Here is a 24,354-nt window from a genome sequence, read left to right as displayed (position 1 = left end):
AAATGTCTTTTTTTTAAAGGTTTTGAGCCAAGATAGCTTTTTTAGATCTAAAGATCTCACCATGAACCATGGTTACTTATATAAACTGCTAAGAGCATTAAGAAAGTTAGAAATTGCTTTCTAAAAACAAACTATTTAAAATTCCCGCCCAAGATCGCAATGGCGGAAGTTCTCCTTTTTTTTTAAACTACAAATTGGAAAAAATACCTCCAAGTTTAACATTTTTTGTTGTAAAAATTGTAATTATTATGAACGCTGATTTTTACTGTAAATTTTTATAAACCTTATAATTCAAATTCAAAAATACGTTATTTTTCAAATGTGGTTCCGCCGTTTTTTCCGGCAACACCGTGCGGAGGAGTTGCCAGATGTCGCCAACGAAAATTATACCAAAAATACTAAGAAAAATACTGAAACCCTTTGCTTACAAGAACTCTGGCAACCCTGGATATTAATTCGCCAGCCCTGGACAGCTGTAAATCGCAATAAAAAACAACATATTATAAAATCGTAAATAGCAGCCCAAAATTAAATCAAAACAGCTTAATTGCCGCATCATGTGAGTAAGTGGAAGGCAGATGCATTGGACAAAACAGTTGCAGTTGAAATTCATGAAAAGAACTTTTGGAAAAATCATCGTCGGCATTTGCGCGTTGGTGTGTGTTTGTGTGTGAGAGAGAGAATGAAAATAATCTCGTGGCAAAAACAAGGAGCTGCGGCGAAGATCAGAAATTTCTGTTAGAAATCTGGTTCTCTTGTTGGTTCTCTTAAAAGTTGGAGGTCCAGAGACGCGTAAGAGTGCTCCCCTTCGTTGGCGCGACGTATAAAAGCTGGAAGCACAACAGGAATCGGGTTTAATCGACAAAATTCACTCGGACGGGAAAGTGCTGTCGCTCGGCGCCGCAAATAGGAATATACTCGCACGAGGCATCGTTTCATGCGGGCGCTAAACTAAGGACGCCTAAACTTAAACTAAAATAAATAAAATAAAACCAAAGGGAAAACCTTAAAACGCAATTGAAACACTTTTAGAGATAGTGTGTAAGTAAAGATATTGTTTTTAGAGTGGCGTGATAAAAAAAAACAGACACACACCAACACACACACACACACACCCCCCAACCGATGCCTGCTTGTGTGTGCGTCTTGTGCTTGTGAGCAATTGTGCAGTTTTGTGAAAGTTTTTTGCGAAAGTTTTTATCAATTAAAGCGCAGTGGCTAAAGCGCTAGCTAGACTATTAAAAATATTTAAAAAATAATAATAAAAAATAAAAAAAAGTCGGAGAGAGAAAACGTGTTGACGCCAACGCAACATTCTATGCTGGTATTACGTGTTCCAAGTGCGTGCGTGTGTGCGTGTTTGTTCTTATTGGCAAAAAAACAACATTGTTTTTTATATAATCAGTGTGTTTTTTGGCTGATTTAGCTGATTTTGTTCTTTATTCTGATGTTTATTCCATGTGCCATCCCATCACCGGACCACCCAAATAACCACGTTTCTGCCACAGACTTTTGAGCGCTTACCAAGGTGAGTCCGAATTATAATGTGTACCTTTCTCAGCTGACGCGACTGCAACTCTCTCTCTCACTCTCTTAATGTGTCTCGCTCTCTTGCTATTCCGCCGGCTGGCCCCTTATTTGGTTTTTCATAAGTCACGCCACCTTATCAATGACGCGTCTGAAATTCAAATATCCTACTTAGCTAAGGTCATGAATCCATCCCAAGTCTCAAGTCTTCTCCACGATGACCCAATTTGCAACCAGCCTGAAAGTGCAACTGCACTGCCACTTATGCAATTGGTTGCCACTGGCAACTTGGACCTCACTATATTGTTGTTTGGTTTTTTGTTTATTGATTTACAGTTAGGCCTAGCCTAAGAAGAGCAACTGGACAAAGAGCATTTGTTTATTTTTTTATTGTTGTTTACTTTGTGGCCAGCTAATTGTTTAGTTTTTTAACGGTTTTTTATAACCCACTAATGGCATTCCTTCCAATAGCCACATAAACAAATCGCCTCCCACTCGTCCTTGCTTGGCTCTCTTTGGCTCTCTCCATCGCTCTCTTAATAACCTCCCGCCCCTGCTTTCTATTGCACGTGTAATTTCCTTGTAATATACTTTCTGCGCAGACTCTCTCTATGTCTGTCTGTCTCTCTCTGTCTGGCCTGGTGTTATACCAACTGAAAATCATGCGAGTTTTTATCATTTGGCCGCCAAAGGGGGCGGCGGGGGCAGGTATCCAGTTCGGGGTCATTCTGTATATACGGCCGTGTGTCATCTGTTTGTGATTTCTCGCAACCAGCTGAGCCTTGGGGGTGGTGGGTTGTTGTTGGTGGAAAAGTGGGCGCGCGTTGCAACGTACCGTGCCACCACTGCTATTGTTTCTAGGGCGCGGCTTTGGACGGAAACGGTAGCAGCGGCGGAAGGCACTTAATAATCGGCATATCATTCCAACTGAATGCGATTTCGCAAAAGTTCAGTACAAATAGATAAACCCGGCGATAAGACAGCTGGATTACGTGAGTTCTGGTTGGAAGACTCGCTCGATTCCGGTTCTTAAAGGTTACTAAGGTAAGAGTGAGTGGCATTTTAGAAAACTATTCAGGTTTAATGATAGTGCGAGGTATTTTAAAGTATGGAATCTTAAATAAAGAATCTTAAAAAGAGTATCTTTAACTTGGAAACTATGGTAAAATAATCTTTAAATAAATGCCAGTAATATTTAATAATCTCATCAATTATCAATCACAAATATATATCTTTTAGTAGCTATAGTTTTTATAAATTTAATTTTAGTTTTTAATTTATTTAATTGAATTTCATGAAATTCCTTTAAAATTCCTCTTCATTTTCCTCTTAAGGATTAATGTTCTCCAGAAACATGCCATTTGTGGGAGTAGTTCCCCCCTTTCCTCCGATACCTTGTCGTGGGTGGTCTCTCTGTGTGTTTGCCGGTCTCCTCCGCTTTCATTCATGGCCAGACGACCTCCCACTCCCACTTTAGTCGCGGTAGTCCATGTAAACAATTTGCTCTTTGACCTTTGAGCACTTCGAACCGCCCGCCTCCCCTCCCTGCTAGGGAGTCGAGTTGTATCTCTTAAGCTTTTGCTCTTCGCCCTGTGCAGTACAGTAGGGCAGTACACTCGCGCACCCGCCACTTGGCTCTCTCGATTACTCACCATCGCCACCAGCGTTGCACTCTCTTCGCCGCAGTCCGTGTACTTTGTTTTAAGCTTCAGCAGCATTTCCCCTGAAACTCATACGATTTTCAGCTGGTATAACGAAAGAAAAACGTGCCACACAGTGCTAGCTAGCTGCTTGCCACAAGCCGCCTCACCACCCCACTAGACGGCCCCTTTGCCTTGTGCCGCGTGACTTTTTCCCATAGCTACACTGAGAGAAATTAAAGTTGAAATATTATAAATAAAATAAAAGATGTCTATAAATTATAAATTAAATAAAAATATCTTAAAATAGTTTTTATTTTTCATTATATGGGCAATTCTCCAGAAAGGTCAACCGCAGCCAAAAAATTAAAAGTTCATAAAAATATGTTTTTTTTGCATATTCGTGCAATGTATTTATTAAATGTAACTAATGTAAGCCAATTTTATGTTTACTCATAACACATTTTGAAATATTTCAATGCAAAGTAGACCAAGTGCGAAAGTTCTACTTTTGGCGTTTCTAATGCTCGTTTTGTTTTAAATAATTTTCTTAAAGAGAGTCATTGAGCATTGATATTCGCTTTTCTAAATCTCCATATATATTGAAAGAATATGAAAATGATGTAAAAAAAACGATGCGATTACTAATAGGGGCGAATTTCTTTTGAGCTTATTTGTCTTTACCAATGTCGCGTTCGACAGTGAAAAAGACTATTAGTTATCAGTGCATCCAAGGTTTTTGTCGAAGGAGCACCAAATATCGTGCCCAAACGTAGATTTTTGCGCTAAACAAATTTAAAAAAAATTTGGTTCAATATAAGCAGCAATTCGAGTTTGGATCGCTTTTAAAGTTTGTCGCGTGCGACATTGTAAGTAAAAAATTAAAAAAATTTTTTTTTTTTTTTTTTAATATATATTTTTGTATACCAGTTTTAGTGTAAACGAATGCAGGAAACGAAAAAATCAAATCCAACTGCAAATGTTGGCGAGAAAATATAAAAAAAGATGAACAAAAATTATTGAATTTATTGAAGATATTTTGTTAAGTTTGAAATTGATGTAAGAAATAATAAAAAAAAATATTGATGCATCAAAAATAATTTAAATACATCCTTTGCACTTCTCATTACCTAAAAAGAAACAAAAACAACACAAAAAGTATGGTGGAAGAAAGTGTCGCGTGCGACATGTAGCGTGCGACAGTGATTCAAATTCAATTTAAAAGCAAACTGCTTTATATTTTTAAGTCAAACGAAATGCATTATTAAGAACAATCAATACTTAACATTTTAAAATTAATTGCATTACAATTATCCATCACGTTTCGCTGAAATCAGTGCTTGAACTGGTTTTCGAAAAAGTGACTTCTGTTTTTGTCGCGTGCGAATGCCTCACATTTTTGTGATTATCTTGATGATAAACAATTGCCCAAAATCTATCTTAGCACAGATTATAGTGCTAACCAAGAGCCTTAAGATTCGCATTTAGAAAAAAAAAAAAAAAAACCCATGCACATTTTTTTTCAGTTTTATTGCGTACAAATGTCGCGTTCGACATCAGAGAATTGCCCATATTATGTTATGGTTATTTTTTTAAGTGCATTTCAAGTTGCATTTGTTGCCTTTCTTTTCCATTCTCTTTCTCTAGTTCTCTACTCTTCTAGCCTCTTTCCCTTTCCCTCCTCCCTGTCGGGCGCTGTGTCAAAAATAGTCACGCGATGTCTGGGCGACTAAAGTCTCTCTCCGACCACCCCTCGCCCAGTGCAGCCACCCCGCCCCCCGTACTTTGTCGTGTAATCGGCCTGTTGCCCCACCCCCCCGATTTGGCTCTTTGCCCTATAGGGCTTTAACTGCCTAGCTTAACCGTTACTTTTTCATCCAAAGAGCTGGATGCAACAGCTGCCTCTGTTGCACTCTCTTTCCACCCCGATTTTTAAATAGAATCCATTACACAACGTACTATTTTGGACTTTTAAATTGGAATTTCGTAAAAAATGATATATCATTTCCTTTTAAAAATAAATGTCTGTAGGGGTTGGATTATCAAGAGCTTATCTAGAGGATATTTTTTGTACAAATCACTGTGACTATTTCTTCAAATAAGATTAGATTAGATTGAGATTCATAACTAAGTCAACTCTTTATTAGTTTTTGGGTTTTTTTCAAAGGGGTTTTCCAAACTTTAAGAAGATTACTTATTTGTTAAAAGTTTTTTTTTTAAGTTTTAAACTTTTCTTATATGTATGGAACGGAGATAAAGTTTACATTTTGTGCTTCCTGTTTCTATTTCTGGTTCCCCTATGTAGTTATACTCTTACTGAGGGTATTATAATTTTGTTTAAAAGTGTGCTTTGGAGTAAAGGAATTGTTCTCTGATATTTAAGTTTCTATTAAGATTTTTCAGCTATATCAGATATTTGCATTATATGAATATATATCTTCAATTCCTTACATTTATTCCTTACCCATCCAGTTGGTAAGGGTATGTACTATATCCCTTCCTATATTATAATGGTTTAAAAATCTTAAAATTCAAACACATGTATTTTCATAGCCTACTTTTAAGGGCGGCTAGCAGTCCACTAGAAATAAAGAGTAGAATTTTCCCGTTGTTTTGCGTATGCTAACATTCCAGAAGAAGCTTTAATTTAGTAATTATTCAATAAAACTTTTAAGAATAATTATTAAAAAAAAGTGCCCTCCTCCTCGATTCTCATAGTTGGCACTTAAGCAGGCCCGAAAAATCGAAAAAATTAATTATTTATTTTTTAATATTTTTTTTTTGTAAACTTTTAAAAATAATTATTTTAAAAAATAGTGCCCTCCTCCTCGATTCTCATAGTTGGCACTTAAGTAGGCCCGAAAAATCGGAAAAATAATTATTAATTTTTAAAAAATAATTTTTTTTATAAACTTTTAAAAATAATTAATTTAAAAAATAGTGCCCTCCTCCTCGATTCTCATAGTTGGCACTTAAGCAGGCCCAAAAAATCTGGCAAATTAATGATTTATTTTTAATAATAATTTATTTTGGTTTTTTTTTAACTTCATACATAAGCTCCTACTTCAATGCAAGGGTATACCAACTTCGTCTAAAACCCAATCTTAGGTGAGCTCTCCTATCTTGTTTTGAAACATTCTATGTTTGGAAAACAACTAGTTTCTGGCAGGGGCTTTACTAAGAGGGGTATACCCTCATCAAACATTCAACAGAATCCCCAAACAACTCAGCCCCTGGATCGTATGGGCATTACTTGTGTTTGTTATTTAGTCATGACTTTGGTAGATTTTCTAACCGGTTTTTGGCGCAGTACCGCTTTGATTAAACCGGGTCTCTGGCTACGCTTCTGGCGCACGATCATTGCCAAAGTCGAGTCGAGCTAGCCTCTTGCCTTGTTTTTCTTTATTTTTTTTTTTTTGGAAAATTTCACTCCAACACGTGCTTGGCGGTAGATGGTCACTCTAATGATAAAGTACACTGCGATGCAGGCTTGTCTAGGTCATTTATTTTAGCGCTACGCGGTTGTTGTCTTACTTTCTCACAGGGGGGTGGGGAGGGAGAGCTCATTTGAATATCATGGGAAGTGAGCGAGTGCAAAAGAGAGTGAGAGGTAAGAGAGAGCTTCAAGATCATGAATTCTTTCTCCCCTACACGCTGGGAGGTGTGTGGGTGTAGTGGTCTCTTTCTCTCTCTGTAATCTCACCCACACACGATTAGTTTGTTTGTTTTGCATGTTTGTTGCTCTTTTTTTTTTCGACTTTTTACGTTTTTTTCAATGAAATACTCTGTTGTATCTGATGCTGTTGGCCTGTGCCTTTATTTCAATCTCGTTTGAGCAATTTTTTGTTATTTATTCTCGTTTTTATGCGAGTACAGCGAGTATTTTTATTTTGGACTTTGGCACAGTCATACGATGATTTTGTTACCCCATTATTACCCAGAGAACAGAGGACGGGCAGACAGATAGAAAGAGATGGATGATGTACACACGTAACGTGTGCATGGAATAAAAAAACAAAAATCAGAAAAAAAAAAATTAAAAATACTGCAATTCAATTTAATTATGTTCTCACTTTCCTACACCAGTAATATTCTCCAATGTCAAGGCAATCAGCTGATGAATAATTTCCCGTTACAATACCTAGACCAAAGTTCAAGGTACTACTACTACTACGACTGCCATTTTGCTGCAAATATTTACCGTAAACAGAGCAACAGCTGATTGCGAGAGAACTGAACTGTAAAATAAACAGAAATGCATCTTTGAGATACGAATACGGATACGGATACATATCTCCTTTCCATCAAAGAATGTGGGTCTTGGAACGTGTGTTTACTTCGTAGTTCTCCAAATCCAAGTACAAAGACAAAAGTCCACGTAGGGGGGATACTATTCGAATGACGTGGTATCTGGTCTTTGTTCGTTTTATTCCAAAAACACACACAAGTCAGTAATATAATTAATGTTGAACGGTGAACATCAGAGGTATAGCTTTGAACCCGAGACTCGAAATTAAAAATCAAGCTTGACATTCCCACTGATGTCAGCAGAAAAAAACGAGGTTCGTTCAAGTTCGAGGTTTGTTTTGGTTGCAGTTCCAAAAAGGCATCTATAAGGCCACACAAATCGTACAAAAAACAGTTAGAACCAATCACTATAACCAGCTGTAATTAAGGCCAGGTTGGTTCTATTGTTCTGTTAGAAGCAATTAAACAAGTTTCACTTCCAATAGTCTGTGATTTAAAATGCACTTGACCAGAGTAGGTACCAGAGTAGGTGATTAAATGCATGAAATGCCGTACCTGGTTATCAAAACTCCACTTGATAATATTTTATACTTTGTATTGCACTGCACTTCCTTAAATATTAAATGCGCAATAAAATATTAATGTTCTTATAGTTATTTTTAGAAAATAACATTTTAATGGTTTCCGAGCTTCAGAGTGTTGAGTGTTTTTTAATGTGCCACAATGACTTTTGACCTTTGTTCGGGTTAAAGTGGCCGCCTGGCTTGTTGTAAGAAATTACGCATACGCCCTGTGTGCTATGGTGTGGAATCGGATCTGATTCAATCAGTAGTACTATGATTAGGTAGTGGGCAGTGTCTCGTTCCAAAGTACGGATTACAGTAATCACAGGCTTAATAGAGACCTAGGAAACAATTTCCTAGTCTCGAGAGCTTGGACTCTAACACGCCATAGTGGGTATAGCTTTAAATATCTTCTCGATTTCTGAATTTCACTTGAAATAATGATCTTAACCCACTGTGCCGCGTTACCTCCTCGTTCTTCGCAAACAAAACACGTATTTTTGGAGTTTATGGCCAGTGGGGGGATATCCGAGGAAAAGATCTGTATTTTGGGGCCAGTTCAATGCACTCCGATGTCCAGCTCGACTTGAAATGAAAGTTTCACATATTTTCGGGATTTTTTATATCAGGTGGTTATCATTGCATAATGGACGAACTTTGGTTTGAATTGTTTATCTCTTAAATCCATAAGATATCGCCTTTCGAAGCGGATATATGGTAGAGTCTAGACTTTGAACCTTCAGCGCCTTCCTTCAAAATAAACAATCAAAGTTGTAAGTAATTTTTTGTAAATTAATGCCAAGGAATTCTTGAGGTTCTATAGATGTCCCCGACCTATGCCAATGTTTCTCAGAGAGATAGAGAGAGAGAGTGGAGAACTGCAGAGAGATAGTGGGTCTTAGAAGCGATTATGCAATGTCTCTCTTGTTTTAATTTTAGTCTAAATTTTAAGATGAACTACGTATATATATATATATTTATTTTCTTTATTTTTGGCAAATATCCAGATACCTAATAGATACATATATCTGACTCTCTCTATTGATAAGAATTATAATTGTTTTGTTTTTATTTGTTTTTTTTTTGGTTTTGGTTGCTTTACTCCCCTTATCCCCCTCAATGTTTCATATTGTGTTTCCATATTGTGATGACATCTATATCATATCCATACATATTCGTTCTATTTCCGGTTACAGGTGAAAACATAATTCAGAACAGCATCCATTGTTACTCGTCCTTGTTGTCCAAAGAACCCCCTTCATCGGAGGATACTCATCAGGATCCCCTCATCTCTGCATTTCATCAGAGCCTCTAATTGCTATTGAAGATCGGGCCGGAAAAATAAACAAAAATCCGCCAACATGTTCATCGAAGATGATGCGCAGTAAGTACCACTCTGATCCCTAAGTGTTTTCCATTCGGTAGCTGGAGTTGTGGTGATGGAATTATTATATAGAACTATATGGAAATACCCCTGACATCATGCTTCGTTACGCAATTCAAGTTCAGGGCTTCACTGGATGGGCTTATCAGGCCGGAATACACATTGCAACATGTATTATAGAATGACTCGTCCGGAAAAATGAATAATTTCTTTAAAAAAATAATAATAATTTCTAGGAAATTTAAATCTCTTTAATTAAGTCAGTTATTTTTAATTAAAAATTATTTTGAAGCGATAACCAGATGGTCCGATGACGTCCGGAAGTGGGTCTATTTTCTCCAAAAGACTGGATATTTTTGGCTTTAAGATAACCTGGGTTTCTAATCAAAAAAATATACGATTTTCAGTATTATAAATTAGGAAGTATGAGACTGGTTTCCCAGATCGTAAAGATTATAATGAATTATGGGCCAATTCCTTGATTTTTGACAACTATAGGGCTCTTGACAACTAATCGTGGTAGTTGCAAGAATTGGTAATTCTGATAAGAAACCAGAACAGCACTTAGTCAAGGGTCCAGACGAATACCAGACCCAAGAACTTGACTAAGAGGGCCTTACTATCGAGGCTAGTGACGAAGACTCGGACTTCGGATTCCCAACAATCTCGAGGCTGATAAAGAGCCGAACGAACGAACACAACCCTTTCGAGCAGCCTACTCTCCAAAGCGTGTTTCGGTTATCGGGGATTTTGTGAAAAGCGTTTTCTGAGCACCAAGACCCCAACGATCGAGACCGCCCGCCTGAGAGCTGGCAACCCTTTCCAAGTCTTGCTAACGGTGGCAGCAGCAACAGGTGCCGATATCAGTTGGTTTTCGGTTTTCGACGCTGCTACAACGACTTGGGGTGGGTGGTTGTGTCCAATGGGGCGTATACGTAATACGTGTGGGAACTGAACCCAAATCGTCGTCGTTTAAAATTTGCATACCAATTGGTTACTAATTTCTATATTTTTTTTTCTTCCAGAATGGAAAGCTTCTGGGTGCTGGTCTCAATTGGAGCGATCAAGGCGATCACCTGCGTATACGATATTGTTACGTTGCCGATCTATTTGGTCCTGCAACAGCCATGGAAGCGTCGACAGGATTCGCGGCGAGTGAAGGTAAGCAGTCTCCTCTAAGCGGTACTAACTAACTAGGCAGTTTAGTTTCAAAAGTTAATTAATGTTAGGTGCTATTGCGACGCCCAGAAATACAAAAACTATCTCTGGAATCGTATGAGATACTTTCGACTTTGAACTGGACGTTCCAAAGTGCATAGACAATTGCCCGCCATAGTTTCTATTTGTTATACGAAAAGTGCACACTCGTTATCAGTTTGATTACTTTTATTTAATATTTTCTATATATATATATATTTTTGCTTTATAGTAGAACCGCCTTCTTCACCTTGAAACTTGTTCTAAGCGGGGAGAGCTTCCAACAATCTATATTTCTTATCAAAGATTCGCTTTTTATTTAAAAATATTCCAAGAGAGTGCTGTGCTAGGACGTTGTCAGGCAAAGGTATAGATCCTGATAAGAGGGTCTAGAAAGTTAGACTGCAACTATTGTAGATTTTTAGAAGCCCCGAAGAACTCTCTACCTTTGTAGAGTTGTGTGTCTCTTTCTCCTCATTATCTAATATGGAATGCTTTTTGGTTGGAAGGCTGATAAGGTTTATGGGTTACGGTTGTTATGCCAACGAAACGACGGAAATTATAACCGTGTTGTGTTCATCATAAATTCGTGGCCAGCTTGCTATAAACCTTGAGAGTAACTCAATAAAAATTGCTATTAAAACAAATCCATTTCGTACATCAATAAATAATCAAACTTCAAAATTTCTGATAATAATAATTTGACCCTCTATGGATGATAACTGGCTTCTCACCGCATCTTCTCTCAACATCTCCTACTTCCCCAACAGGCCAAGCCCATTAACCAGAAAATGTTGGTCGATGAGTCCAAGTACGCGCCGGATGACATTGAGGTTGAAATCAATATTTTTTTGAAAATAGTCTTATAATAATATCTGTTTTGGAACGTACACACACATACACACACACACTGGGGCACCCCCATACCACACACACATACACATACACTAGCACAATATATATGTTCCAAGGATTGGGTATAATCGTACTCAGAGTAAAGTTCCCCCCGGTTGGGTCATGTTTGGAGAATCTCTGTTTTTTTTTGGTGTCGGTCATCCTGAGTTCTCCGGTCTCTCCTGAGTTGTGGCCCCCACCCACCCATAAAACCCGCCCCCCAATAAACTCACATGTCTGTTATCTCTCTCTATTGCTGTCTTCTCTCTCTCTCTATTTGTGGCCCCTCCCCTAATCTCTGGCGTTATTCGGATCGAAACCCCTGACATGACCTGAAACTAATCGCTTTGAACTAATCTTTTCCCCCGAAAAAAGGCAAAGATCGTAAAGAACGATGACCATGAGCTGACCTACCGGACTACGGATCCGCCGCGTGATGTCCACGTGAAGATGCTGCAGGAGAACATCGACACCCTGGAGAAGGTCTTCAACTATGTGGCCAAGACCTTCACCTCGAAACGGTGCCTGGGCACGCGTCAAATCCTCAGCGAGGAGGACGAAGTGCAGCCCAACGGACGCGTCTTCAAGAAGTACAACCTGGGCGACTACAAGTGGAAGACCTTCACCGAGGCGGAGCGAGCCGCCGCCAACTTTGGTCGCGGACTGCGCGAACTGGGCCAGGCGCCCCGCGAGAACATTGTCATCTTCGCCGAGACCCGGGCCGAGTGGTTGATCGCCGCCCACGGATGCTTCAAGCAGGCCATGCCCATTGTCACCGTCTACGCCACCCTGGGAGATGATGGAGTTGCCCACTGTGAGTACAAACCAAGAGAATACCCTGAATCCTAGGTTAACCTTTGAATTCTTGTCGGTTAGGCATCACCGAGACGGAAGTCACGACGGTCATCACCTCGCACGACCTGCTGCCCAAGTTCAAGACCCTCTTGGACAAGTGCCCGCTGGTGAAGACCATCATCTACATCGAGGATCAGCTGAGCAAGACGGAGACCACGGGATTCAAGAGCGGCGTCAAGATCGTGCCCTTCAACCAGGTCCTCAAGACGGGACAGGAGAGCAAGTTCGGTACGTTTGTTAAAGATCATATCTATTTGGCCAATCAAGGAATCCAAACGCCAGGAATGGGTCATGTTCTAAAGGGAGTCTTGGAGGTCTTGGTGGACTCTCCGTCGTGAGCCGCCGGTCTCGCCATCGTGGTGGACGTTGCTATGGAGACCGTGCTGGCCGTAGTGGCTCCTTTCTCCAATACATGCCTCTTATGCTGGATTTCCTCTTCATCCTCTGAGCCAACCCGGAATGCCGTTGAAGCCTTTTGGGGATTCCCATATCGCCATCTAAAGGAGGACATACTAAAGTCTGGGGAGGAGGATTTCTTGGGGGATCTCACCTCATATCGCTTGCGGAGGTGCCGCTGACGGGCTGCAGCAAGATGGGCGTCTGCGAGGAAGCATGCTCACTCACCAGACTGGGCGTTGGTACGCTGCTAATGACCTCGATCTTCGCCGTCACATGGTTCTGGTTTGCGATGGCTTCCCGATCCCGGCAATAGTTACGATAGGCCCGGTAGATGAGCACCCCACAGTACACGCCGAAGAGCGACAGGAACAGGCCGCATCCTTGTTGTTTGGGTGGCTCGGTGGCCAGCAGGGAGTTGACCTGCTGGACACAGTTGAGGGGCGTCAGGGTGATAAAATCGTCGAAAACGTCTGACATTTTGGACTACAAGTCGAGGCCGGCTGATAATTTTGAAAGTATATTATTTGGAGAACCGGAACAGACTGGAATCTGTTAGAGGCTTGGGGATAGGTGACACTATTGGGGCGGCACTCTAAGCTCCACAAAGGTCCTTAAACTAACTAGTTCCTATTTTTGTATTCTTCTAGAAAACGTGCCACCCAAGGGAGATGACATTGCCATCATCATGTACACCTCAGGATCCACGGGCACACCCAAGGGTGTACTGCTGTCCCACAAGAACTGCATTGCCACGATGAAGGGCTTCGTGGACATGGTCCCCATCTATCCGGATGACGTCCTCATCGGATTCCTGCCCCTGGCCCACGTTTTCGAACTGGTGGCGGAGAGTGTGTGCCTGATGACCGGCGTGCCCATTGGCTACTCGACACCACTGACCCTGATCGATACCAGCAGTAAGATTCGACGCGGATGCAAGGGAGACGCCACGGTTCTGAAGCCCACATGCATGACCTCGGTGCCGTTGATACTCGATCGCATCTCCAAGGGCATCAACGACAAGGTCAACTCTGGCTCTGCCTTCCGCAAGTCGCTCTTCAAATTCCTCTACCAGTACAAGGTCAAGTGGGTGCAGCGCGGCTACACGACGCCTCTGATTGACATGTAAGAAGTCATTTGAATCCTTTGGATTGAAACTTGAAGACTAATCCCTTCCCTCACTTGGCAGGTTGGTGTTCAAGAAGGTTGCCAAGCTGATGGGCGGCAAGGTCCGCATCATCATGTCGGGAGGAGCCCCTCTCTCGGCCGATACCCATGAGCAAATCAAGACCTGCCTGTGCCTGGATCTCATTCAGGGATATGGCCTCACGGAAACCACCTCAGGAGCCACAGTTATGGATTGTAAGTAGGATCTCACCCACTCTGGAAACCATAGTTAACACACTTTCGTCTTCCAGACCGCGATATGAGCTATGGCCGCACTGGAGGACCTCTGACCGTCTGCGACATTCGTTTGGTGAACTGGGAGGAGGGCAACTACCGCATCACCAACAAGCCCTATCCCCAGGGTGAGGTGCTCATTGGCGGCGAGTGCGTCTCTCAAGGTTACTACAAGCTACCCGGCAAGACCAACGAGGACTTCTTCGAGGAGGATGGACGACGGTGGTTCAAAACTGGAGACATTGGAGAAATCCAAGCCGATGGCGTACTTAAGATTATTGGTAAGAATTCCGCACTCTTTCAATGAAGCTACATGACTAACTTCGAATAATCCCACCTTTAGATCGTAAGAAGGATCTGGTTAAGCTGCAGGCCGGCGAATACGTCTCACTTGGAAAGGTTGAATCGGAACTGAAAACTTGTGCTATTATTGAGAACATTTGCGTCTATGGTGATCCCACCAAGCAGTTCACGGTCGCGCTGGTCGTGCCAAACCAAAAGCATCTGGAGGAGCTGGCTGAGAAACACGGACTGCTCAACAAGACCTTCGAAGAACTCTGCTCCTCGCCGATCATGGAACAAGCCGTGCTCAAGGAAATTGCTGAACATGCGCGGAAATGTAAGTTAACTAAAGATATATATCCTTGATATCCAAATCTTATCAAATCTTATGCCCTTTTTTTAGGCAAATTGCAAAAGTTTGAAGTACCGTCTGCCATAACGCTGTGCAAGGACGTTTGGTCACCAGACATGGGCCTGGTGACGGCCGCCTTTAAGCTGAAGCGCAAGGATATCCAGGACAGATATCAGCATGATATTAACCGCATGTACGCCTCATGAAAGTCAGCATACTAAACTAGAAAGAGCAAAAGCCGATACGACAACAACACGGAGAGACAACTACGTTAGTGGAGCAGCAGCAATGAAGCTAGTGCGATATAGTAGTGGCGATATAGTAGCCCCCACACCCCATAAGACACAAGCATGCGTACCAAATCCAAATCCAAAACCAAGCTAGCCCATGTCCATATAGATTTGAAAGTCAGGCCAAACACAAGGATGTATAAAAAGAAAAAGTTCTCATTTACAAATTGGTTCTGTTCCCTATTGTTTGCTAGATTCTTTTTTTTTTTTAAATTATTCGTCTTTTTTAATTATAATAAATGAAGTTTGTTGAAGTTTCGTTGGTAGATAGAAGTAGCTCTGGTCTGGTAGTTTGGTTTGGAATCGAAAGTGCGCGCTGTTTATGGGCCTAAAATGCTGTAGAACAGATAATGACAATGATAATGATAATAATAATAACTGAATGGCAATGATGATAATGAATGAATGAATAATTAATAATTAATTGTATAATGTACAGTTTTTGGTTTTTAGTACATTTTTTGGCAAATGAAAATTATAAGTAAACAATACTTATTTTTATAGTAAGCTTAAGTGGTTGCCTATTAATTATGTACATACAAATATACACACCTACATCTATATACTTGCATATACATACGTGTATAATAAATTTAATAATTAGTGTACTCCTCTATTCTAAGTTTAATGTATGGCATCCCAGAAGCAACATGAATTGTAGCAGCGACTTGATAATGAATTAAAACACAACACAACAGCTAAACACATTAAATATTTTCTTGAATAATGCTTATTCTAAGCATTAAAATACCATCTAACTACAAAAATGGAAACCATCCAAAAATTATTTTTAATAAACTCAAAGGCAGAAAGGTTACAAATGGCAAATGTAAAATGTATATTTTAGCTCAATTTAGTTAAAGAAAAGAAGCTAAATCAAATGAATTTTATTAATTAATGTCGAAAACACATACAGAGAAAAGTCAAAATTAAAAAGCAACAATGAAAGACTTAGTACTAAAATAAAACAAAAAAGGTACAGCAAGAAAACCCCAACAAAACCGCCTAATTTAAAAAATAATTAAACAAAGATTTAATTCTGTTTTAGATGTGCAAAAAGTCTTGAATACAATTTAGTCATATTTTAGTTAAACTATGTATATTTAGGGAACGTTTAGCAATTTTTTGATGGGAAACGTTGCGTTTCTTTTTTTTAAATAAAATTCAAATGATGAGAAATATTTTTGAATTTCTGTAAAAATCGTGTCGTAGCATTTGTTTTTCCAACTTCGGACTTCAACTATCATCCGGATCAAATAGATTATTGTAATAATGGAATGAGTTACAAACAAATAAATATTAAGACAATTATTAAAAATAGGTAACTGCATTATTATATTTTTGATCGTATAAAATACTGGATAAAACAATAAATAAAACTATTTTCTAGTTTTAAATCAGTTTTCTTTTTGAAATTTTCGATATACGGGTTATCGAAGTGTCGATATCGATTTCGGGGAGTGGTCACTACGAAAGCTATCGTTCTAAAGCTTTCGGCTAGATCGGTCAGTATGGAAAGCTTTTTTGAAATCTATTCAGGTTTGTATATCAAATAATTATATTTCTTTTTTTTTGTTAGTTATATAATCTAGCAAAGTTAATATTAATTTTAACCAATTCTTAAAAATAATCAAGTCTGAATTCTTCGAGAAGACTTTCTGGCAGAAGCTCACTCAACAGTCAGGATGGCCGAGTGGTCTAAGGCGCTGCGTTCAGGTCGCAGTCTACTCTGTAGGCGTGGGTTCGAATCCCACTTCTGACAAGAATTTTTTTTGTATATTTTTTATTTTGTTTATTTTTTTAACTCATTTGCATAAAAGATGGCATCATGCATGTCTCGACTCGACATCTCCTCGCTGGCCATTAATTCCTTGTGCAAAGAACTCCTCAGGTGCGCTCAACCTCAATAATTGGTCTGGGTTTCTGGCTTGTACTTTGGCAGTTGTTTGTCTGTGTAAATGACACAATTAGCACGCCTTCCTGCCTTCCACTTTCAGCAGTATTTACTGTACTGACAGTACCCAGTGTTTGCCTGTGCGTCTGCACTTGTTTGCCTTTGCCTTCGACTTTGTGCATTTTTATGTAATTAAGAAAACAGAATGGTTAATGTCACTTCACGGGGATTAAGGGACTTGAAAGCAATAGCAGTTCACCTATTTTAATAGTAGTATGGAATAGTTACAGTGCCATTTATTAAAGAAGTGTTGCATAACTCTGGGCGTTTATGGAAGGAACTCCCATACTACAAAGGCCGGTGCTCTCTGGCTCCAGCTGCCCACGACACTAACTAATGTGCCAAATAAATCATAAAATATAAGTACTACTATAATAAGCTTGCTATATTTTCTGGGCATAGAAATATTAGCCCAAAATATAAAGTCCTGGCGAACTTGTTGCACTTTTTGCAGTTCACCAGAAATCCCAACGAAAAGTTCTTTGAAAAAAAGTCACTTTAGCCGAAATGGGGAGACAGCCACAATGCTCAGTGACTAAAAAAATTAATAGAGCATGTCAGACGAAAGGGGAACAATGGGGAAGTACATTTCCAACCGCACAACTACGTCCTCATAAGTCACGCTTAAAGGATTCCCGATGACAGAAGGACTTTATTAGCAGAAAGTCCTCTGCACAGAGAAAATTATTTCAGTCGAATGCTCTATTTCCCAATCGGATAAATAATTCAAATCAATTCAATACAAAAGTTGAATGCAAAAAGCCATTAAAGCCAAATCAAAATGCTGTTGTTCTTTGTTGTGGCCAGATCTGTGTCACAGGCTTATTCAAAATGCATTTGAAACAGAGCCCGAGTTAAACCAACATGGAGACTGCAAGCGGAACGCACTTAATGCAGATGCATCTGTATCCGAAAGTGTAACCGTATCTGTATCTGTATCTGTATCCACAAGTGGAACTGCATCATTTGCGTACGAGTATACTGCGTGACTCTTTTGGGTTTCCTCTGTTTGATGCATTTGACTAAAAAGAGTCTTTGTCAAATGGGAATTTGCATTCGGGAGACCCCTCCTCTCTTTTCTGGCAAATATTTGCATTTTTACTGAAAAATCGATTTTATTGTTTTCTCAACAGACTTGGGTTACATATCAATTACGAGAGGATGCTTTTAATGTCTCTTGTGTCTGTGTCTGGTGGTGTGTTTGTTTATGTATTTACCATACATACCTAGTCAATTTTGTAATCCTTGCTGTTTTTGTTTGGCATTCCATTTCCGCTCGTCCTTGTCGAACATGTCCGCCTGATATGGCGTCTGATTTCCGTTTTGCGCTCCAGCGAGCAGCGAACGATGGATGTACTGAGATTGACAACCCGTCCATCTCGGTGTGCGTGTCCTGCCGCTGGTCCTGGATGTCCTTCGAAGTGAAAGTCTACCGTTCTGTGCACTTTCCTTTTTTTAAATATTCTCCATTGGCCTTCAATGGCATTGGCGCCCACACTTAAAGTCTGACTTCTTTTGGCAGTTGCATTAAATAAATGAAAAATATTTAATTAAAAATATTCACAACCGAAAGGCTTTATTTAAAGTTGGCAATTTGTTTAATTGGCTTACATGTGTTTTACTGAAAATTGGATAAAACTGAAGTGCTCTAATTCGGGCTTATCATTCATTCGGGCTTAAAAAAACTCTTTATTTAAACGTGATTTTTATGGTGTAAGCCAATTGGTTTCAGGTTTACACACGACAATTATTTACACATTCAGCCTGGCTGGAGGGAAAGAAAAGTTTCTGGCCTGGTCGGGTGTGTTGCATCCTCGAAAAGCTAACTGCTGCGCTTAACAAGAATTCTTTACGCCATGTTGCACATTTTGCGAATGTTGCCAAGTTCAAATGGCTGTGAAAATGCACACGCTCCGCGTCAATGGGGCTTGCGGGGATTTGGCCCGAAGGGGGGCCGGGTCGGCACTACTGTCTCCTTCAGCAACAACAGCCATTTGATAAGCCTCACTGACAGTGAACGGCAACAAAATGTTGCCAAGCCTCGAAATGGGACAGTAAAACAACTTTCTCTATCTTCTCCTAGTAACTGTATTAATATTTGGCTACATGGAGCATGAAAATTTGGATAATGATAAAAAACAGAAAATAATGAATACCTAGAACTCCAGGAAATGCAGAGGGTATAAGGAAGTCGCTGCATGGAGGCGGCTATCGTCACCAAGCATAATACCCGGATAAGAGCGATCGCGGCTGATAATCGGGTGATATCGCCCTTGCTATGCAACATTTTTAGGTTTCCTAGGCAGTTCATTTTAATAATAATTCTTTGAATAAATTCAAAGAATTAATAGTTGTGAAATCGAATTAATAGCATTTATAATGTCCTCAATAACTTACATTGGAAATCGAGTTCGATTCAATATTAAAGAAGAGGTCCTTTCCGTATATTAAATATATTATATTTGTGATGTTAGGTAAGAAAAATTGTATATATAGTGGAGGACTGTTATTCAGTAATTCAGAGTAATTATTCTCTTAGTCAGTTCGATTAATCATAGTTTATTAAATAATTCTAAGAACTACTGAATAAAATTGAAGTTCAAAATAGGGGAAAGTCTAACCTCCTTTAGGTTATCTGCTCTCCTTTCTCCTGCAGATAACTGAACGGTAATTTTAGGACATCCTCTACGCAAACGCAAAGAGAGAACTTTTCCTCTCAAACTAAAGCTTCGTGTGGATGGAACAAAAAAAATATAATTTTAATCAAAACATGTTTGGCTGCTCTCCGGTTACTGTTCCACACCTCTGCTCCTTTCAGTCCCTATGACCTGAAAGATTTGCAAAGAGGAGAACATTTGATTGAATTGTTATTGTTAGAAGAGTTGAGTTTGTGCATTTTTACCTGTCTTGCTCTTACGTCTGTTGATCCTTGTATTTTTTTTGCTATTTCTTTGTTTTTTTTTCTTGTTGCCATTTGTAAGGATGCCCATTTGAGGCTATGCAGTCCTGGCGCACATGTGTAAGCGAACAAACAAGCCCAAACTAGTACGTGAGTTGATTTTTGTAGTCATTGTGTTTGTGTACATTAGGACTTGTTTTTTTTTTTTTTGGCCAGGCCCGTTGTTGGGCTACTTAATGGTCGAGTAGTCATCGCTGTGCCACACAAGAGCCAAATGCGACCCTGACCTATTTTTCACTTCACTTGCTTCGCTTTCGTTGCATGTGCATATGTGAGTGTCCTTCCATTACAAATCATTCAACTGAATTGATTCAACTGTCATTTTAAACGAGCATATGCCTCCATAATGTATGTCCTTTGCTGACGCAGGCACAGGTGCCTTTCAATCATTTGTGTTGTTTTGATAGACAGCTATTTAATTATAAAGTAGATAATATATTTATAAAAAAAATCTGTTTTTTTTCATATCACTCATACGCACTGTTGCATCGTGAGTTTAAAACTATCCCTGATGTTTAAAATTCCTTGAACTGAAAGAAAAATGTATTATATCCTTAAAACTAAAGGCCCTTCTGACTGAGAAGCACCTGCGGCGAAATTGGTCGAATGAAACATTTTCCAGGCATGTTGTCGACATTTTTATGGCTGCCACGTTCACTTTGCTTACTGCTCCCCTCTTCGTCCTGTGGGGTGTCCTTCCTCTTACAGTTTTGTATGACCTTCTCACTCTGCCAACCACTTGGCTGCCCAATTAAAAGTTTTAGCACATTTTCACTTGAAATTAATTGTCGGTAAACGTAATTCATGTCCGAGACACGAATGCGCTAAAGGAGCTCAGCAGCGCAGGACCCCGGACCGAGGATCCAGGACACACAACAACAGCAGCCACAACAACGGCAGGAGGAGGAGGAGGAGCAGCAGGACCTTCAAATGTTGCCAAATGCACCATCACACCATCCACACCAATAAGCTGAAGATGCGAAGTGAGATGCAGAGCTCGTAAGAAGCGTTGTGGCCCCAATTTTAGGACTCGCACTACTTTGTTGCGAAAGCTGTTGCATACTTATGTGCGCTAATGCCAGGACAATTCAAACAGCTGCCCAATTTCGGCAACTAACATAAAATGTAGACTATTAAAATGTATATTAAAATTAAGGTGAAAAAACGGTTAGCTTTGCTTTTGAATCCTTTGTATAATAAATTTTCGAAAATGCCATTATCCATGGACAATAGAAAACATAATTAAAATGAAACTCCACGAATCATACAGTGAGTTGGAAAGGTGATAGTTATTTGGCTAGTTCCCACCCAGGGCCATAAATTACCCTGGCACCGCCATTTAGCTGGAACAAAATGAAATTTTTCAATTAAGTTAAAGGCCACTGTCGATGGCGGGCTAATGTCATTAGCAGGTAAAGGACACAGGAGTAGCAAGCCGGACCATAGCTGCCGTTGCATTGGAAGCAAGGACATAAATTAAAATCGAAACCATGGACCATTTTATGTCCGTTTAATGGCAATCGATGGCGGGAGCCGGAGGATGGCCATAAAATGATATGAAACGGGGCAGGTCAATGTTTAAATAATTCCAGAAATTTTATTTAGAGTCTCTCTGTCTCTCGGAGGAAAATGGTAATGGTTCGGTAGTTCGGGGGCCACAGCCAGGCTGAAACTAATTGACAATTCAAAATGTTTCGAATGGCCAAGTGGAGCCTGGCGAGCTGGTCATAAAGTTAATAAGCAATTTGCATAACAAATTGTCTAAAACGTTGACATCATGTCGTATGGAATTGCCGAATGTGAAATCCGAATGTGAAGTGCGACTACAGTGTGGGTGGGGTGAGACCGACCGGTCTCATTACTAATTTTCCATGCACTGACTTGTATTATTACGTATACGCACTGTGGACCACCCCATTTGGCCGGCCTGGGCATGCATTTAATTGTTTCAAAACGGGACACACTCCTCCCGGCCAGCGCTCAGAACTCTCAGTCCCTCTGGCCATACAGTGTTCGTTCGGATCGGATTTTTGCAAATGTGTATGCTCGTAATTTATTCTCGGCCTGTTAATTAGCGCGAAAACAACCTAGCAGATGATTTAGTTTAGAAAAAATGACGAATAAAGGATTATCCTTAATAAAAACTGTAAAATGAAAAAATAATCTTGGAGTTTTTAGGGGAATTTTTATGTTTTACTGCTTAAAAGTTATCTTATACTTAGTTTTATTAAAAAGCTTAGTACATAGCTCTAATGATGTCCTTATATACCCTTCTTATAAAGGGTATTTGCATTACATGGTTATGGCCGCATTTAGTGTACTTTCCACTGCAATTAGCCAGTGTCAATTGTTCATGCTTCTGTTTGTGAGAGTGTCTGTTGGGGCATTAGTGGAATGCTTTTTTCTCCCACATCTAAACAAACGCATATGCATACAAACACATACATAGTATATATTCCGATATGTAGGGTATCATATATATATATACGTTTGTGATGCAGGGGAGACTGGGAACTGAGCTAACTGCCATTTGCAGCTGTTTCTATTTCCGTTCACTGGCCACAAAGCTGCAGCGGTCCTTCGGCCCATACGTCCGCCTGCCAGTACGTCCTTCTGTCAGTATGTCCGCCTGTCCGTTTGTCCGTGTGTCCGTGTGTCCGTTTGTCCGTTCCATTTTCCCCCAGGCACTACATCATTTGTAATTTGATGGCATGCTTAGCAGGGAGCGAGAAAGGGCAAAAGGGATGCAAAAGGGGACGGTCGGACAGCTGGCAAGGAATCGTGCCTCAAAGTATGCAACACAATTGCGGCCAGGGCCATTATAATTGCAAACACACTCACACACACACACATTGGCCACACAATCCTTCAAACATGGCAACCCGGCCCAGCACCGGAGATACATTTGCTCTTAGCAATTGCATTTTGCATTATGCTTTGTTATAATTAAATGATTATCAATTTGGCAAATATATGATTGGTTTCAGTCTAAGAAATGGAAAGCATTCAACCGAAAATTGATCCCAAAGTGCACAAATAAATGACCCACTCGGATGTCCTTTACGATTAACCAGTGGGATGGTTAATGGAATATATATGTGTTATCTTGAAGCAACTCTGTCAGATACACACTCTAATTTTAGTACGATTTTTGAAAGAGCATTTTAATTAGTAATCTAAACAATCAGAATTATTTACTGCGCCCCTCGGGCATGTGTAAAATCTCCATATACCTTATCTTATTTGTATCAGCTCTTTAAAATTCAATAAGATCATTATTTACGAGGGCTAATAAAATCAGAAAAGGCTTCCGCTGGAAGATGATAAGAGTTCATTATAAAAGCCACTGCCAGTGCCATCGATCGATAGTAGTTAACTGACTAACATGAAGTTGATTGTGTTCTTCGCCCTTGTGGCAGTGGCAGCTGCCAATGTTGTGCCCGCCGAGCAGCCCAAGGCTGTGCCCGTTAAGGATATGCCCTTTCCCGGCAAGATAGAGGGACGTATCACCAATGGATATCCCGCATACGAGGGCAAGGTGCCCTACATCGTGGGCCTGAGCTTCAACGACGGCGGCTACTGGTGCAGCGGATCCATCATTGGCAACACCTGGATCCTGACCGCCGGCCATTGCATCAACTCCGCCAACCATGTCCTGATCTACTACGGAGCCAGCTTCCGTCACGAGGCCCAGTTCACCCACTGGGTTAGCCGCAGCGACATGATCGTCCATCCCGACTGGAATGACTACCTGAACAACGACATCGCCCTGATCCGTACCCCCCACGTGGACTTCTGGTCCTTGGTGAACAAGGTGGAGCTGCCCAGCTACAATGACCGCTACAACAGCTACGCCGGCTGGTGGGTCCTCGTCTCCGGCTGGGGCCGCACTGACAACGACAGTGGCATGTCCAACTACCTGAACTGTGTCGATGTCCAGGTGATGGAACACAACGATTGTCTCAACTACTTTGGAGGCAACTATGTCGTCGACAACACCATCTGCATCAACTCCGAGGGTGGACGGTCCTCCTGCAATGGAGACTCTGGTGGTCCCATGGTCACTCACGATGGCAACCGCATCATTGGTATTGTTTCCTTTGGCAGCTGGGAGGGTTGTACCGCCAGCAAGCCAGCTGGTTTCACTCGTGTCACTGGATACTTGGACTGGATCCGCGACCACACTGGAATTTCCTACTAAATATTTTCAAAGAAATAAAGTTTTTAAAAGAGCAGCCTGATTAAAAATAGCGTTTATTTTTTCATAATTTTTCCATCACCATTTATTTAAAGCTAGAATTTGTAGTATCTAAGAAACCACTGGCTTGGTTTTCCCTAAAAATTAACTTTATCATAGTATCATAATTTATGATCCTAATTTTTTTATTTCACAATCTTTTAAAAACATATCA

General features: G+C 40.3%; 3 protein-coding genes and 1 non-coding gene across 8 annotated transcripts; 3 read left to right on the top strand and 1 right to left on the bottom strand.

Moving 5' to 3' along the window:
• The first annotated feature begins 458 nt into the window (after window positions 1–458).
• On the top strand, window positions 459–16,426 carry Acsl (Acyl-CoA synthetase long-chain). 5 transcript variants are annotated; one of them, XM_017250529.3, is made up of 12 exons: window positions 459–559; window positions 1,509–1,528; window positions 9,175–9,362; window positions 10,388–10,523; window positions 11,330–11,392; window positions 11,829–12,267; window positions 12,330–12,536; window positions 13,355–13,829; window positions 13,894–14,066; window positions 14,123–14,386; window positions 14,449–14,724; window positions 14,791–16,426. In XM_017250529.3, the coding sequence occupies exons 3-12, from the start codon at window positions 9,340–9,342 to the stop codon at window positions 14,943–14,945; spliced, it is 2,211 nt and encodes a 736-aa protein (XP_017106018.1). In that variant the 5' UTR covers window positions 459–559; window positions 1,509–1,528; window positions 9,175–9,339; the 3' UTR covers window positions 14,946–16,426. The 5 variants fall into 5 exon arrangements, with proteins under 5 accessions (XP_017106018.1, XP_070134010.1, XP_017106016.1 ...); XM_070277909.1 differs by having other exon boundaries at window positions 468–563; XM_017250527.3 differs by lacking the exon at window positions 459–559 and adding an exon at window positions 661–1,041.
• Window positions 12,542–13,280, bottom strand: LOC108131582 (uncharacterized). Its single transcript, XM_017250533.3, has 2 exons — window positions 12,859–13,280; window positions 12,542–12,805 (listed from the first exon to the last, which is right to left on the bottom strand). Exons 1-2 carry the CDS (start codon window positions 13,182–13,184, stop codon window positions 12,598–12,600), a joined length of 534 nt encoding a protein of 177 aa, XP_017106022.2. The 5' UTR covers window positions 13,185–13,280; the 3' UTR covers window positions 12,542–12,597.
• A 282-nt stretch (window positions 16,427–16,708) lies between the features above and the next one.
• Window positions 16,709–16,791, top strand: TRNAL-CAG (transfer RNA leucine (anticodon CAG)). Its single transcript has one exon. It is a non-coding gene; the product is annotated as a tRNA-Leu (tRNA).
• A 6,533-nt stretch (window positions 16,792–23,324) lies between these two features.
• On the top strand, window positions 23,325–24,190 carry Jon44E (Jonah 44E). Its single transcript, XM_017250353.2, has one exon. The coding sequence runs from the start codon at window positions 23,328–23,330 to the stop codon at window positions 24,141–24,143; it is 816 nt and encodes a 271-aa protein (XP_017105842.1). The 5' UTR covers window positions 23,325–23,327; the 3' UTR covers window positions 24,144–24,190.
• The last annotated feature ends 164 nt before the right edge of the window (window positions 24,191–24,354 follow it).

Source organism: Drosophila bipectinata, chromosome 2R (genome assembly GCF_030179905.1).
Source record: "Drosophila bipectinata strain 14024-0381.07 chromosome 2R, DbipHiC1v2, whole genome shotgun sequence".
Lineage (NCBI taxonomy): Eukaryota > Metazoa > Arthropoda > Insecta > Diptera > Drosophilidae > Drosophila > Drosophila bipectinata.
Note: the sequence above shows the minus strand (reverse complement) of the source record. Positions and strands in the feature narration are given on the sequence as shown.

What these genes read in the sequence shown, in the direction of transcription:
- Acsl (XM_017250529.3), top strand. Translation starts at nt 9,340, where the DNA reads ATGTTCATCGAAGATGATGCGCA. An exon ending in ACGACGCCTCTGATTGACAT is followed by an intron (nt 13,830 to 13,893) that starts GTAAGAAGTCAT and finishes CTCACTTGGCAG; the next exon opens with GTTGGTGTTCAAGAAGGTTG. An exon ending in TGCTGAACATGCGCGGAAAT is followed by an intron (nt 14,725 to 14,790) that starts GTAAGTTAACTA and finishes CCCTTTTTTTAG; the next exon opens with GCAAATTGCAAAAGTTTGAA.
- LOC108131582 (XM_017250533.3), bottom strand. Translation starts at nt 13,184, where the DNA reads ATGTCAGACGTTTTCGACGATTTTATCACCCTGACGCCCCTCAACTGT. An exon ending in ACCTCCGCAAGCGATATGAG is followed by an intron (nt 12,806 to 12,858) that starts GTGAGATCCCCC and finishes GTCCTCCTTTAG; the next exon opens with ATGGCGATATGGGAATCCCC.
- Jon44E (XM_017250353.2), top strand. Translation starts at nt 23,328, where the DNA reads ATGAAGTTGATTGTGTTCTTCGCCCTTGTGGCAGTGGCAGCTGCCAAT.